The sequence below is a fragment of the Camarhynchus parvulus genome, chromosome 4, assembly GCF_901933205.1.
Source record: "Camarhynchus parvulus chromosome 4, STF_HiC, whole genome shotgun sequence".
Classification (NCBI taxonomy): domain Eukaryota; kingdom Metazoa; phylum Chordata; class Aves; order Passeriformes; family Thraupidae; genus Camarhynchus; species Camarhynchus parvulus.
Window position 1 is genome coordinate 49883490 of NC_044574.1, and position 17401 is coordinate 49900890.

General features: G+C 39.2%; 1 protein-coding gene across 1 annotated transcript in view; it reads left to right on the forward strand.

Moving 5' to 3' along the window:
- Window positions 1-17401, forward strand: part of TSPAN5 (tetraspanin 5) — an 81366-nt gene that overhangs the window by 41843 nt on the left and 22122 nt on the right. Inside the window, exon 2 of the mRNA XM_030948431.1 lies at window positions 16264-16314. Coding sequence (XP_030804291.1) covers window positions 16264-16314 — 51 coding nt within the window. The remainder of the gene's footprint in view (window positions 1-16263; window positions 16315-17401) is intronic.

Sequence of the window (17401 nt, forward strand, 5' to 3'; positions counted from 1 at the left end):
GACTTGCTGCAGTTCCACTGCCTGTATTGCCTTAGTTTGGAGGGAAATACATTTACAGTTAATTGCCCTAATGCCCAGGTAGTTGAATTTGGTAGACAGATCAAATTTTAATAATGAAAAGCATTACAAATTAAAACAAATAGATAAAGCCATTGGATATTGCATAAAGCATTCTAAATGTTAAATTGAATGTGGGACTACAAAAAAAGGGCTTGCTTTTAGTTCTTTATTCAGCCAAACATATCAATTAGATGCTGTACTCTCTGTCTTAGTGGTTTTGTCTTTCATATAAGTTTTATCAGAATCTTAATTGAAAGTTTGTAAACAGGCTTGTCAGAATTACCAATTTCAGTGATAGAATAAAAACTATGGTATAGAATGAAATGTATATTAAATATTAGGTGTTAGATTTCTGAGGAGAAATACTGCACTCACTAGGGGCTTTTCTATGACTTCTAAAATATAGTAAAAGAGGTCATTGCCCTAACTCAGGGCTGGTTTCTTTTTTCTTTATCTCTGATGCAATGGTATCAATCTCAATCTATTACTCCCAATCACTCTTTGATTTTTAAAAAACATACTGTACAATTTCACTGAAGTGTGCCCTATTTTTTGTAATTTGATGTAAGAATATATAATATTCACTCAGTAATAGTGGAGAATTCCCCTTCCTAATTGAATAAACACTTCTTGACCCTTCTTATTGTCCAAGTTGCAGCTTTGCTTTTGTGGAATGGAATTGAACAATTGGTAGGAAAGGTCAATGGAAATGCATTTATCTGTGCTGCAGGACACATAGCTTGTTCAAAGAGGATTAATTGGAAAGTAGATCAGATGTCTTGTGTAAAAACTGCTGTTCATACACACGCTTCTAGCAAAGCTCTTGCTCTTGGGTAGATGGAAAAGTGATGGGGACATGAGGTTGTTTCTGTGTAAACATTTTTTTGGCAGGTCTTTTGCAGTAGAAGAATACAGGTGATGACAACTCTGAGTGAAAGAAATGTTACTTCCATAGGGAGTTTTTTTCCTATGCAAAATCAGTAGCAATGGCCTTATGCAAAAGTATTAGAAATAGATGTCTGCCTGCAATCTGACTGATAAAAATGATACATTTTAGTTAGAAGGTGTTTCTCAGTGCCTTTTTATGAAGGCATAGCAGGGATAGATGAAGGACTACTGGTTAGATTATATCACCTTTGATAAGACGTCAGTGTTACTGGATTGTTACTTTTTACAGTGAATCAAAGAAGTTTCTAAGGTGCACATTCAGGTTAAAAAAATCTAAAGTGAAAGTTTTCATGTAAGGATACATTTAAAAAAAATTTGTAAATAATGAGGACTGTGCTGCATTGATTACTTACTCAGACTACTGAAGTGCACATCTCTGAAAATGAAGCATAGCCAAGACACTGCTTTGGGACTGGCAGATGTCATGCAGGACTCCAGGCAGATCATTAAGCACAGCTCACCTCCTCAGCTTTTACAGACAGATATTGTATTTTTCAGGGTTTCTTTATTAAATTTTCAGTTTTGTTTTGTAATCTGTGGCAGGGTGGTATGTTAATTTTTATTATGAAGTGAGGTTTTTTGCAAATGAAGACTTAGCTGGATGCTTACCATGCAGCTCAGCATACTGTGCATTGTACGTGCTGAGAATAGCAGGAGTTTTGGTGTAATTCCAAAAGGATTTGTTCACATGGGCAGTTTTCAGCGTCATTGAACATAGGAGTAAAAATCTCAGTTTGTAAGATTAACTGCAGAACAATTATTAGGAAGGACTCAGAGCCACACACTCTAAAGAAAAGAAAGGAAAAAATGGGAAGGGTAGAAGAGTCTGAGATCCAGGTAGTATTTTTGTTAGTGTCTGATCATAAATTGTCTTTTAAAGCCAGAAAAAATATTCTGATCAATATGAAAAAAATTATTATTATAAGAATGTATCAAAGTTCTGATTTTGCATTTACTAGTATCTCTCATTGCCCTGGAAGATCATGCATGGTGGCAGAGATCTTTTGTCTGTAGCTCTAAATGCTTGCATGGGGCCAGCATACACATATGTGTGTTTGAGGTGATTTTGTCAGCTGTCTTACTGCCTTCCTTGTGTGCCCCTGCAGACCTGGGGTGGCTGCATTCCTCAGAAAGCCCCTGGTGATGGGATTTGGAAGAGTGAATTAAGTAGAAAGTATAAGTCAGGCTTAAGCTGAGCTCTTAATTGCACTACTTCTGTCAGTGGAGATTGACACACAGAGTAGCTGTCTTCTTACTTTGGTGCAAACCTCCAGGCTTTTCACTCCTGTCTTATGGGAGGGCTGCATAGAAATATATGGGAAGTAGCCAAAGAAGTCTCTTGTGCATAGGACACAGTATCAGACAGCTTAGGGTCTTTGGTTTTGCTCCCATTTATTGCTGATTTTATGGCAGAAATAGGAAAGATCTGTTTGTGTTACATTGATTAGTGAGATCTGTTGAGAAAGAAATGGATGTATTTTATAAGCGTGTATGAATATCGGGACTGAAACTGGATTAAGTTATTTAATATTTACTGGGAGCCAAGAATTGAGGGAATCCTTCAATTGATGAAAAGAACAGAATCTGTATTTGTGAAACCGCTTTATTTTTCCTTCTCCAGGGAATCTGTGATCTATAAGATGCCCCAATTTTGCAAGGGGGATAACCATTTAAAAAAACAGACTGTGGGAGAATAGAAAAATACAGGTAGCTGTTCTCAAATGAAGAGGTAAATCAATTTCATTAGTAACACTGATTGCATGCAATTTTAAGGAACAGAAAATCTGCTAAAGCTGGTGGATACTCATTAAATTTTTTCTTTCTAAAATAAAAATACATTTTAAGAGGAGATGGAGCAGCTGGCTTGAAAGACAGAGGTACTATTTTTAGCCTTCTAATTCTGTGATGTGAATTAATGTCAACAGAATTAAGGAGAGTTTACTGGTTTCCCATTATGCTTTTTTGGTCCACTTCTCAATTTCAACAAGGTAATTGTAATAAATTGTTTCTCTTAAGTCAGGCACTGTGGACATTAGCAATTATTATGGAGAGAATTTTCAAAAGCTTCTAGTAGTTCTTGGCTACTGTTAAAGTCAAAAGGGAAATAGAGGGAATTGTGCTACAATTTGGTATGTTTGTATATCCTGATTGTTGTGCATCTTTTCCCGGAGAACTAAAACAGTGTAATATTTTTGAACATTAAATTAAAAAATTAGTTGTATTTCATGCCATTAGATAGATAATAGATGCAGTGTCTTATGGGGACAGACAGCTCACCCAGCAGCCAAATCTAATCTCTCTTAGTCACTGGAATGCTGTGGAGTGTGGGCTTTCTCCTTCTGCTGCTTCTTTCGCAGCTCCAGCCTCCACGCGCTCTCGTGGCTGAGTAGAATCTCTTTGTGCAGAAATGTGATTATGTTGGTTGAGAGTGCAGGGGCTTGTACATGTTACAAACTGGGGCTGGTAAGTTCCTGTAGCACTGTCTCAAACATCTGTATCTTGTAGGAATTGTGTAGGAGAGGCAGGAGTAGGAGCTCCACCAAGTTGGTGATAGACCAGACTGACAGCGTAGAAAACGATGGATGGCTCTGTTGTCCTGCGTTACTACATAAAAATCATACATATTGACTGTAATGGCAGGCAGGGGGCAACCCCATTGCTTAATTTGGCACATATCATTTCAACTCATAGAGGATTTTTCCTTCTGCTCTGCCGGAGGCAAGAGCTGGTAGTGCTAATTACTGGATTAAGTGAAGGAGAGACAAAAAGCAATCCGTGGTGTCTCTCTGTCTTCACGCACTCTGTTCCCCTTGCTCACTCTTTTCAATGCCCTGAGGGTGCCTGCTGTAGAGTCTAATTGCTCGATTTGGTGCATCGAGAGAGAGGATGTGACACACCACCCTGCACTTGTGTGTGCTCTGCCCATTTGGCAGTGACAGAAACCAAGCAGAGGTCATGTGAGGGCAGCCAGGAGAGCGCAGCCGTGCCGGGAACGCAGTTCCACTACACTGGGCTCCTTTCATGCCTGCCATGTGAATGGGGGTCAGCGCTGTACCAAATGTCATGGAATTAGGTGGTGATTTTACGCAGACACATCTAAATGGGACAGACTGAGGAACCGGGCCCCACGCTGGAAACAGTGTGCTGTGCTTTCAGGGGAAGGGGCTAATCATGAGTGGCTGAATGAATGAGAGTGACTTGGGAGCAAGGCAATTATGGGCCTGATCCTAGAAAACCCTCTTACTTGCTGTTTGTGTGACAGAAGCCTGGTGATTTACTAGGGAGACCAAGAGTTCAGCAATCACAGATTGAGATGTTGAAAACATGTTCCTTAATAAAAAAAACCCTTGTCACTCTAAGGAGTTAGGGGCTGTAATCTTGTATGCTTCTGTTTGTGTGTTTGCATTTAAGTCTACACTCTCTGGGCTGCCTTGTCTTCCTAGCTGTGTTTAAGTCTCAGTGTAGTTAATGAAGGTGCAGTTTTATGCTGACATGCCCAGCCCCATACAAAGTGTTACAGGTCCATTTACAAAAATCCTGAGAACCCAGTTTAATTGGTGAGTTTAACTGGGAGTTGTAACCCATGTGCTTTAACTCCTACAGCTGGACACTGCCAGTGGCAATGTGACACTTGAAAGAAGAGCACACAAACATTTATGCTACAGCTGTGCTGGTGGTGTTGGCCATTTTACATTTTTGCAGAGATGGTGGAAGTGAGGGAAACCTTTAGAAAGCAGCTGCATTCTTTCTGAGAATGTTGTATTAAATGTCAAGTATTTTCTCTTTCTGTATTCCATCAACTTGCTAGCTCACAGATTGATGCGTGCAATTTCAAGGCTGTCTTCTGTTGTGTTTCCAGAGAATAAATTTTCAGCTTATAGCAGTTATTTTCTTAGTCTTTAAGTATGTGACACTGTGTTTAAATTGTTAGATTTCATTCCATCTGTCTGTCCCATATGTTCAGCCCTCCTGCTGTTCCAATTTGTTTGTGGTCACCTTTCTTCACCATGTGAGGGAAAGGACATGAGTAGCTGGAAAGGATTCTTGCTGGTAGCTCCGCAGTCGTGGTTACAGCTGCTACAGCTGTGTGTTGTTGAAGACCTCTTCTCTTACCCTGTCTCTGGGTAGCCCAGTGCAGGGTTAATTGCAGTGTTAGTGTAGCAGGGAAGGACCAGATTTAAAAGTCTCTTTGTGTTTCCTGATGTTTCAGCTCAACTAAAAAATATCTAAATGTCTTATAATATCTAAATGCAAATACAGTTAAAGGAAAACAATTCATGCTTTGGAAGGTTTCTCATATCCTTGTAGTGGATGAACAATAGCACAGGTTAATGAGGAAATTTTCTAGGCTGAAGTGTTTTGAAATGGAAGAGGGCAGGCAGAGCATTCTGGACTTTCCTGGGCATGTTTGTCAATATACAAATTGTTTCAGTTGCTTCAAAGAGGATCAGTAAATAGAATTATTGAAAAACAGGAAAAATGTGTTTGATACTGCTTTTTCATGCTCAGTTGAACTTTTTGTTCTGTTTGCATTTACTTCTCAAATGTAGAATCAGCTTCCAAATATACTTGCTCTGAAACAAAAGCAAGGCTGAAAACCAGGAGAAGCTTTCTTAAGAGTGGTTTCCTTTCCAAACGCTTCTCTGGGAAAACATGCCTTTCAAGTTGGATCCTTTCCTGTTGCTTGTGTTTGTCAGTTAGTGGCTGAAAAGTGAAATTCTGACGCTATTAACTTTGGGTGAAACGTAAGCAATATTTTTCAGATAAGGGAAATAAGTTGGTTTTTTTATGTAGTGTTGTGCCTGCACTTTTGTGTTGCAAAATGTTTCTTTTCTCTTCTAGCATGGATTAAAGTTACAGTGTAGACAGAGAGTTGTCAAGATTGGTTTAGCAGATTGATGCTGTGCATGTTCTCCTTTACGCTCAAGTTTTTACCCTTCCTCTACCAGAGTACCCTCTTGACATTGGTGTTTTTAGCAGGAATCAATTTCCCCTTGTTAGCAGCTGAGATACACTTTCTTTGCTGTATAAATGCATCATTAGAATTATCTGTTAGCTAATATATAGGATTATCTGTAGTGTGGAGTTGTACTTCTTTAGAACATGAAGCCTTTTAAGTAAAGTTGAGGAAATGTCCTGGCTGTTGCTTTTGCCCTGATTTCTATCCCAGGTTTGTTAAAACATACATTTCTTGATCTCTTTCTATCCTTGACTGTTTTATTGGTGCTGAGAAATCTTCTATCAGGGGTGGTCAGGAGGCTTTCTGAGCCCCTCAATCTGACAGAGGTCTGCTTGCCCTAACACATTGCTATTCCAACAGGATTCTGTGGGATTCTTAAAGGCAGTGCTCTGGAAAATCTTACCTTGCAACTGATCAAGCCAAGTGTAGTGGGTTTTGCCTGGAAGGCTGGAGTTGAGAGTGTGGATTGGGGATGTCCCTTCTGAGATCCTGTGCAGTGTGACTGTTCTATGGGAAACAGCTGAAGTTTTAAAATGAGTTTTACTGCTGGCACTCAGTAGTAAAAAATAAATGCTTTCTTTTATTCACTTTTATAATAATGTCCAACTAGGCATGGAAACTTACCTATTCATATTTTTATAGTTAGTAAGTATTCATATTTTTATAGTTAAATAACTGCTTTGTGTTGCTCATGTACTTGGTGCCTTGAAACCCTTCTGGGGCTGAGCAGAAAGAGAGAAACTTTTCCTATGAGGAATAGCAGTTGCTAGATTAAGTTGGAGTGATGGGTGAGGTCATGAAGTCAAACCAAATCCAGTCCTCTGTGCACAGTTGTTGGGGATTTTTTTGTTGGGGTGTTGTTTTGAAAAAGTGGTATGCAAAGACTGACTGACTGCAAGAGCACAGCTTTGCAGCACAAGGGTCTTAGTCACTTGCTTTTTATAGCTTTTCTCTTAGGGAGCCATCTGCATGTACTGCAATTACATTTCCAGATCCCTTAAAGACGTTTTCTAGGCCTTGTTTTACTGCTGGGTGTCGGTGGAGCAATCAGCTGTTAGTGTCTGTGCAAAGCAGAGAAGGTTTGTGCAAACAGTAAGCTGGTGGATTCATCAGGAGCCATAGTTTTAAAGTGTCAATAAAACTGGGAATAAAAGTTTGCACTTGCAAGCAGATGGGCATTTTATATGATGTAGGTGATACTGCTCATGATGTTGGCTAAGCTGAAATTATATGAGAAGAGTAGGCTCTGTCATAGTGAACTGGAAATCTTCCAGTGTAGTTCTGTTTTTTCAATGCATTTATTCTTAAAGCAAGTTTAACCCTCAAATTAATTGCAATGATAGCATTGTATTTGTATCTTCAGCACTAGTCCAGCAAAGGTGTCAGCAGCAAGGCCACCCCAGGCTGTTAAACAGTTGTGATCTGAAGGGGCATCTTTACAGAAGTGAAGAGGATTTTGTCTCCTTGTTTAGTCAAGTCCCCAGCACCTCGTTCAAGAATGACAAACAATAGAGATGCTTTTGGTGTTGTCTGAAAACCAGACAAAGGGTCAGCAGTCTGTTTCATTTATACAAGCAGCTGGTTTATAGCTGCCTTTTTTTTTTTCCTTCTTTTTTCTAGTGCCAAACTGTGGAACTTTTGCCTGGGAACAAACCCCTCAGGTAAACAGCGCTGTGACCATTTGTTGCCTCCGGTTTGTTCCATGTCGCTTGTGTTTGAAAAGAAATTCAAATCACAGTTTTGTTTACTTTGCCCTTTTGAAGTGTGCTATTGCAGAAAGGACAAATTGATGTCAATCCCTGCATATTTTACTTTTATTGGAAATTGGAAAGATATCTTATCGTATAAATATAGATATTTAAAGCATGGGTTGATGTTGGCATAATTAAAAATATAGCTTAATTTGGTGAATAGACTTGTTTAATCTATGTACAGTAACCTCTAGAGTTAGTAAGAAGCAACACACTGCAAGACAAAATGCAGAGCTGAATTAACTTCTGGAAAATAATTTCTCAAAGCTCTGGTCAGCAGACATCGAGTGTCTCTGGAAGCTGCACTCAGAGGTTCGTAGAACCATTTCTAATACATAATCTGAATTTTTTACTTCTGGCTGGGCAGTTAGTGTAATATCAGGAAATGGTGATACTGGCTAAAAATACTACTCTTGAAGATATTTCCCTCTCTTGCAATGACTACGAAGTGCAAAGCAATGAAGAATTCTGGTCAGTATTTATGCAATATGTGTCTTGTAATTTGTCTTTATGTGTCCAGATTGCTAATAACAATTGTGCATGGGTATTAGAAAATAATTTAGATACCTGCCTACTTAGCATTTGGCTTTATTTTTTCCCCCCTGCATCTCTCTGAAAAATGAAGTTGTGCATGGGTGTGGCTTTTGAAGTTCTGCTTTTGTTTATGTTGACAAAGTACTGCTGGCTTCTGTACATCTTGGGGCACCTTTGTAAAGTGAAGTGTTGGTAGGCTGTCAACTCTTGATAAACCCACCACAGCCCTTCTGGTGTCTGCTTCTCTCCTGCATCACCCCACACTCGGTGTAAGTTGATTTATTTCATGCATTAACATATACCATACATTTGGGCATTTGTCATTAGAGGATTTGTAACTCTGAGTCAGGTGAGAAGTGTGATAAGCTATACAAGCACATCATATCAGGGCCAGGATTTTGGACACCTGAACTTGGCTTTTGCTATGTTATGAAATTGCATTGACTCACTTCCTAGCTTTTCAAGCTATGATTTCTTCATATATGTGGTACCAGTAACTTTCAAATGGTTTTGAACATTTTATTGTGGGGGACTCTAGAAGGAGAACCAGGAATGAGCATTTGGTGGATGGAAAAGGCAATAAAGCTGTTGTGAAAGTTCCTAGGAAAAGTTGCATGTGTATTTGCATTTTAGGGGTGTGTTCACCGTTTGCTGGATGCTCATTCTTTTCTGTGCTGGTTGGTTTTTTTCCTTTTTTTTAAGTAGAAAGCAAAGTTAAATTGTTTGCCTTAAGTTTTTCTGTAAAGCTGGTGGTGTTCACTTGCCTCTCTGTCTAGTCTAGACTGCTTCAGTCTTCTCATTCCTCCCTCATCCTCCACATGTATTTGCTTCTCTGCAAAGCAAAGAGAATGAATCTCTGACATTTGAATCTCCTATGAAATCTCTGAGAAGGACTCTCCTATGAAACAACCTGGGATGTGGCAGCTTGTGTAGCTGGGATAGAAGATTTTGGGACTCCCTCTCTGCAGGCTGTGAGCACAGCTAGGAGCTGAGTCTGCTTTCCCAAAAGGAAATGCTGAGCATTCGGAGTATCCTGCTGCGTTGACAAGCCAACCTGTTTGTGTTTCCTGGCTCTGCACTCTTTGATGTTCTCAGCTGTTCAATCAATTGTGCAGGCAATGTAATTGCCCATTTGTTACTAGGGTAAAAGACTAGCTCAGATTGTTTCTGTTTGGTGTATCAAATTCCTGAAGTAGATGTTACAACTTTACTGTGTGCAACTGGAATAAGTGAGCCACTTGTGTATCAATTTCCTAATGCCACTGGATGTGTTCTCTGGATTTTTGTGGGTGTGGTGTTACTTTTCAGAATTTTAGTGGAACAGTGGCTTCGGGAAAAGAATGTGAAGACTCTTGGTGGGGATGCACTTAAATAGTCTGAAGCTCAGGTTGAGAGGTTTGGGATGAAAAAAATTGCCACAGCAGCAGGAAGAAGACAGACAGAAGAGGAAGCTGCTAACCCTGGGCAGCAAAACAGACCTGGACAACCCGTTTGCAGTTCTGCTTCCAGACCTTTTCCCTTCACCCCAACTTGAAGCAAAACATGCTTTCTTTGCCCTTATACCTCTTCTTATTCCTGACTTGTATGCCAGAATGAGAAGACTTTGCATTGTCAACCTGCCTAAGATAAATGATGAGTGTAATGATAGAGGATATCAAATTCAGGCTTAGGGTTTTTTCCCCAATTATCTTATTTTATTTTACACTTTTCTACTGTGTGTGTTTGTATTTTAAGCCCATACTGTTCATTTATGCTGCTACAGCACCACTTACATAATTTCTGGAAGGTTTTGCAAATAGAAAACGACTTCAGTCATGGATGTTGCAGTGGCAAGGACCAAGCTAGAGATGGGACGGTGTTGATGAGAACAAGGCTGGATAGGAAAAGCAGAAGGACACGAAACACCTACTGTACACCTACACCTACAGAAGCAAAGGCGGGGAAGAGATCTTTGGAAAGGTGTGTACAGCAGGATTTCTCAGTCTTTCTGCAAAGTCTTTTGGGCTCAAGTAGAGCCCAAAGAGAGAGAGTGTGGTGAAACAAATTCCAGTAGAGAGTAGAAAGAAGAGAAAGAATGGGAATCTGTGTGACATGAGTGTACCAAAGTGACTGTGAATGGAGATATCCTCTTACTTCAACCCTAGGCTTTTTGAAAGTTTCTGTGTGGTAGTGGTGGGGTATTTACCTTAATGGTCTTTGATTTTTGTATCGGGGAAAAAGGTACTAGTTTCAGGAAATGAGCTGGAAACGAAAATGTTAAACTCCCAAAAGCTTTTATTGAGGAATTTTACAAAGTGACTGGTATGTTAAAATTTTTTATTATTTAAAATAAATCCGCTCCAAATTATTTTCTTTAGGCATCAGGACCTGAGTTTGAAAAGTCTAAGTGTGCATTTTGAAAAGAGTTAAGTTTATTTTGTCTAGGCTCGAGAAGAGTTGTTCAAAAGTTGGAGCAGGGGAAACAGGGCATAATTCATTCTCCTTTTTGTGTTTTCCAGAATATCAAGTTCTGTGGACAAGAGGAGAGGGACTTTAGTCTTCAGGGACTCTTGCTCCAAACTGATTGGCAATGCATACAATTGCACCACCAGAAAGCAATAAAATAAATACGCAGAACAACAGTAACAGAAAGCAGATGTCTTGCTTTTACAATTCAGGAAGTGGAAAAGACAGGAAGAAACCGATGGCAATTGATGCTGCAGTGGGGGGGAGTATATATATCTTGCTTTCTTGTCAGACAAAATGGAAAACCCCATCCCGGTGAAAACAAAACATACATTAACAGCCATAGTGTCTTGCTCTGAAAATTGGGGTCATGTGTGCTTAATTTTTCATTACAGAACAGAGCAGACAGCTTTTCTCATTGTGTTCTCAGGTCTGTTTTTCTCCTTTGGATAATTCTATAAAAATCAGTCAAGTCTCTGTTTTAGCTGAGAAAAATGTGTGGAAACTGGGAAATCTCTTTTTTTTTTTAATTCCACATGTGTGGGTTTTGCATCAGGAAGGAAAAGATTTTACCAAGACAGTTATCTGTGAAATACAGTATAATGTTTTTTAGAGAATGCACATAAAATGGAAATAGGTTTGACGTCCTGTATTCTATGTCTGAATGTTGCCATGAACTAAAATGGTAATTAGTCACCTACACAGCATCTTCATCAGCACCTTCATTCACTGACTGTAGTACATGGAGTTTTCTTGCTGCTAATCTCAAGGCAAACAAGAAGTGGGCTTTAGAAGAAAGCATTAGCATAGATGTGTAAATGTATAGGTGTGCTTTGAGCAGTTTGCCTCTCCTTTCATCAGCACACTTTTTTAGCCACGTGAAAATGAAATGCTTTAACAATTTATATTGAGAACGGAAAAGTCATTGAAACTGGGGCATATGGAAACAGAAACAAGAGCAGACTTCTGGTACTTCCCTTCCATGTGATACTGGTCCAGGTGAAAGCTGTAGAGTAGAGAGGATGTCCTCCTATCTGTTCTGCTTGAGAGAATGCTAAGTGGCATATTTTAAGCAGAGTACACCTCAGTGGCACGAAGGAGAGAAGAAAACTATGTGAAACTTTGATTTCTACTTTGGTGCTCTTTCTCTGTCAGAGCTACTTAAAAGCAAACAAGGGACAAAACCAATAACTAAATCCTTTTTTGACACAGATAAAAATTGACACATACATTAAGCTAATTTTTTGCCCTGGCTTAAAAAGCAAAAGGACTTATTTGGCGTAAAATACTTTAAAGAAGCGGTGAGTATTGCAGCTAAAACAACTTTGAGTCTGAGCACAGACTGCTGCAGAGGAGGTTCTTTGGGAAAAATTGTACATTTGGGGTTTTAGAGTTCAGTTAGGAACTTGTCAGCGCTGCTTTATGTATGTGCAAAGCTCAGGAGCCATGTGTTTCCCTGACTGTATTTCAGGATGTGAACTGCAATACTTCACGTTGTCCTGATCACTGCTGTGCTGTTGGTAAAACACTGTAGCTTGTGCTCTGTGCTGTGCTGCTTGAATCACAGCAGGAAGCCTTGCTCAGTGAATAACCTACAGCATACAGGAACACTGAAGTGCCCGTAGGAATCCTGGTAGTCTCCATGCTAACACCATGCACTAAGTTCATTGAGGAGGCACCTCAAACACTGCAAAAATACAGGACTTAAACACCCCCCAAAGCCCCCCACCTCAATAAACCAGAAAAGCTCTAGCCAGAAAGCTCTGGTTCTGAACCCTGACAGCTTTGGCAGGCTTTGGCTGGTGTGTTTGTGTTGTCACAAGGAAGGTGAAATGAGGTGCCTGCACAAGGCTTCCACCTCTCACAAGTGTTTAATGTAACCACACTTAAATGTACACTGGTTTATGCAGGTGGCGCATTAAGCAACGTCTTACTGCTTGGCCTGCTGCTGCTGTCGTCCTTTTAGTTGAAAACTGGTGCCAAGTTATTTAAGAATGTCAGCTGAGGTGAAAAGTCCCCTATGTTTAGTAATCACTGGTCAGTTTACGAGTAAGTGCCTCTCAAAGGTTTTCTGGCCTTTTTGTTAGTGTTTGCCCCAATAGCCTTTAAATGCAGTGCTGTGCTGTGCGATGATGCATCCTTACCAAAAAACCAATATTTTTCCTCCGTGCAGGCAAGACTGAGAATAAAATATGTATAGCTTGAAATGCTGGTCAATTCACTTTGGAAAACTGTGAATTTCACAAGCACACTAACAGTGCAAGTGCTGCTACACCTTCTACTTTTAAATACATTTAATCTTTATAGAAAAAAAAATGAAAACATTTGGGTTTTGTTTGTGAATAGAAAACTTATGGCTGAGAAAATACTGCTATGCAAGTGTTTTTTGTAAGGCTAATGCTCCAGAGAAATGTTTTAATATACTCCTGAAAATTATTGTATAAAAAAGGAAAGAAAAAAAGGAAATCAAGATTTTACAGGCTCTGCAGCAGTGACCATTTATAGTTAGACCAGATGGTCTTATTAGATGTCTGTGGAGAATTGAGGCTTTTTCTCTGTAAAATGAATTGTTGATAATGAGGTAAACTTCCACCTTTTTATTGCTCATTGGAATTTCTTCCAAATAATTTTAGGCTATGCAGGAGTTTCTTTCATAATTGTCAAGAGAATCCAAAGTTAATCCTGGTGAGAGGTCTAAGTCTTCTCATGAACATCTGTTTTCTGCCAGTGGGGTTGCAGAGAGCATTCCTGTGTGCTTTATCCCCATAGCAGGCCGTGTTTGTGCCAAGGTGGGCCCTTCCTAGGGTGTGACTGTAGGGGCTCAGGGGAGTGATCTGCCTCCCTCTGTATTTTGTCTCAAGTAGAGCAAGGAAAGTTTCTCCAAGGCAAGAGGCATTTAACCAACAAAACATGCATGCAGCAATCTTTTCCTGATTTCAATCTCCCAATGAGTGTCAGTGTAAAAACTTTCTGAGACAGAAACTGCATCAGAATCACATTTCAATAGCTATGGGCCATCTGTTAATTACCTATTTTTTTTTTCTGCATGCTATTAAGCTTTTGATTTCCACAGTATCCTGTGATAGAGTTCATGATTCCATTCTGAATTCTTTTTCTCCTAATGGATCTTGCTCGTTGTTCTTCATCTGCTCAAAAAAGCATTTCTGGGTTAGGATATGGAGAGGACAGAGCAGCATGTAATTCTCTTACCCTTTTGGAAACTCTGAGAACTGAGTTTTCTGCGTTTTCTGACAGAAGCTAGACAATGTTGGTTTTTAGGTGCTTCAGTTTAGCACAGTACAGTCTGATCGCCCCGTCTGTAACCGGGGTGAGCTCGACCTGGCTTGAGACCTGTGTAGTTTACTCTTAAGTCAACTTTTGCAAGCCATGAGGTAATCTTACCCTTAGGTCTCAAGTTCTGCTGAAGGATCAGGACATGTGACTGGATTAAATTTATATAAAGTCAGTGAAGCTGAGCCAGACCTGCAGCTGATATGTATGATTGTAAAAGTTACATTCATATACACTGATCAAATTCTAGTTTTCCATGCTTGTTCTGTTCAAAACCATACTAATCTGTTCACAAAGCATAATGTTTTGTCCCCCTTTACAAATAACAATTTGCCCCTTCCAAATGAAATTGATGGATTTTTATAATATATAATCCCCCGTTCCTTCAGCTGTGGTGCCTTTGGCTGTGTAAGAAAGAAGGAAAGGAGCCTGTTACTGCAAAAAAAGCTGCATTTGTCTGAGAGAGATTTGGAAACTTGAACAGCTCTATCTCAAGTTTCAAATAATCACTGCAGTCAGGAAGATTACACACAATCTTTTGGCAGTGTTATAACCATAGAAAAAAGCAGTTTTGATACAGGTAGGAAGACCTTTTTTTAGCTTTTATGTGGTGTATTAGAAGAGGCTGTACTGACTTTCTCAAATCCACATCTTGTACTTTATAAATAATGAAGGCTGTTGAAATAAGACTTTCTTGACCAGCAATCCTGCTTCCTATCTAAGAAAAAATTCCATTTATCTTTTGTTAAAATGCAGCCAAGCCTTCAACAGTTTCCTTTGAAGAATGGTGGCTTCAAGTATTGTTCAGATTTACAGTCATGACTCTTCAAGTCAAAAAGGAAAAGTTTTGTTCCCAGTATGTATGGTACTTTGGGTAGCTGGCACAGCACGCTTGGAGGAGAAAGTTACAGAAATGCAGGGGGTGTTTGGGAATGTCAAGGCATTGTAGTGAGTGTATTTCGCTTGATAATGAGTTACAGATATCTTTGTAATACAAAGCTAAAATTGCCCCCTCAAAAAAAGTGCTTGTAAGGAAGGAGTCTTTGTTTGAAACTGTTGAAATCACTTCTGGAAAAGGTTTAAAAGTTTATATTCCTGCCTCCTCCCACTTTTCAACAGAAAAGCACTTTTGTTCTGTTTGCAAAAGAGAAATCACTAGGATTCTTCATTGTTTACACAGATCTTAAGAGAAAGGGTACTTATGTGCCAGAATAAGTCTGTACACTGCAGTGTAGAGAAATGACAAAGAAAATCAGTTTTATGTTTGAGCAACATTCTATTGCGTGCCCTGGAACTACAGTGAAAATAGTTTTCTTTTTAGTTGGCACTTATACAATCAGATATGCAAGTTGGGCAGATGGACATTTAGAGATGTGCTCAGACATCTACTAAATGTTTTTTAAACATGTTACGTGATTGATACTGTCTAGTGCCAAATATGCACTAATGATGTTTGGAGATGGAGTGCTTCTTCTGCCTGTTTTGCTTGTTTCACTGATCATTAGTGTAGCTTTTGTATGGAATCCCTGTAGATTTGGAGGGAAATGATGCATTTTAAACTATTCAGTGGAATGGAGAACATGGATGTAACAAAATCAAAGGTGGTTGGTCCCTTTTTCATCATGGGAGAAAGACCATCTCTTGAGTTTAGTGCTGTTGAATCCCTTGGGGGAGAAAGGAAATGGATCTTCCCTTATGAAACAGTATCAGAAAAGTTATCAAATATCAGCTGCAGGGCTTTTAAAAACTCTTAGTCTTTAAAACCAGTATTATTATTTTTTTCCCCCTCAGAAATGATGGGTTATTTTATATGGACAGCATTGCTAAAACTGATAATAAATGTGTATTTAGGATTTTTTTTAAACACTTTCTTACTGGGAGAGTGGTGAGAGGGCAATTGCATTGTGTAGGCAGTGGTGATGCAATAGTAAAACAGCAAACAAAAATGTTGTTTGACTGTGGAGTTTGCTTTGAGTCCTACAAACTCAGAAAGAACCTTGTGTGCTCCGTACTGATAAAGTGACGCCTATTGCATCTACTGTTCCTGTGTGGGACATCCCTGAGTTCTGCAAGTTTTAATTCTTCGAATGAAAATAGTTGAATTGTAAAATAAACCAGATACGTATTGTAAAACTCTCACTGAGCGCCCCTCAGTCCTGATAAAATTATTATCCAACAGAGCAGATGAGTCAATATGTATCTTTAAAAAAAAAACAACAGACAAAAACCACCACTGATTTCTAATTCCTGCTCTTTTTTTTCATTTTCCTTTAGTTCCTTGGCATAGCATTTCTTGGGATTGGATTGTGGGCATGGAATGAAAAGGTAAGTTGAATATAGCACCAAAGTTTGTTTTTCCTCTTTCTCTCTCTTTTTCTGATGAAATATTGAAACAGTAATATGCTGCATATTTTGTGTTCACAGTTTCTATGGGAACAAAATCAAGCCTCTCTGTCCAATAAGAACCTTAGCTTGGGTCACTTAGAGAAACATGGTTGCAATCTTTCCCAAGAATACCTTGGCAAGAAGTGGTGGCTGACACTTGCCCATAAACGAATAATTTCAATCCTTGCACACTGGCTGCAGCTCAGATACCAGAACACCCTGCTGGGGCAGTATGGGCAGTGTGTTCCCGGGAAGGGAGGGGGAGCCTGCCTGTCTTAGAAGGCAGCTTCCTGAAAAATACCCACCTAGGCTTTGCCTTAACATAGCAGTTAATTGCTGTTCCTCTTAAAAAGCAAACCCAAAAAGTGAAAATCAAAATGAGCCCTGCAAGCCAATGCAAACCTGAGGCAGAATAACTGTTGTTTTTTCTTGAGCAAATGAAACTGGCTGCTAGAACACCCTTTGTTGCAAGACTCTAAAATCAGCTTTGAAATGGGAAGTGTGTGTGTGGAGTGAGCGGGCAGGGAAAGAGAAAACATTTCTGAACCAGAGCCTAATTTTTAGTTTGCTTACTGCAGAAATGGGGAAGAAGATAAAATGTCAAGGCGTAATTTACGAAACTAGTCAGTATGTCTTGGATTACTGGATGTAGAGTTTGGCTTGCTAAAAGACAACAGCTGAAATTAAAGTCCCTATTTCCTTTTCTTCTTTGTTTAAAAGATTAAAAATAATAAAATCTGGCTGTTAACAATGCTGTTATTCAGTTGCATAACAAGTTTTTCTTCTTTTAATGGAAAACACTGAGTAAGTTAAAAATTGATCTTCACTTAAGACATAATAACTGGTAATTGCAGCAGAACAAATAACAGATTTGGAAGCTCCAGAGTTCTGCCTCTAAAAAATTCAGGAAAAATTTTGGGTTGTTAACTTATATTCTAATTGCTGTGTGTGTGTACCTTGGAAGATCATCACAAATGGTAATGAGATATTAATTACTGCACACCATGTACACCTATGTAGATGTATA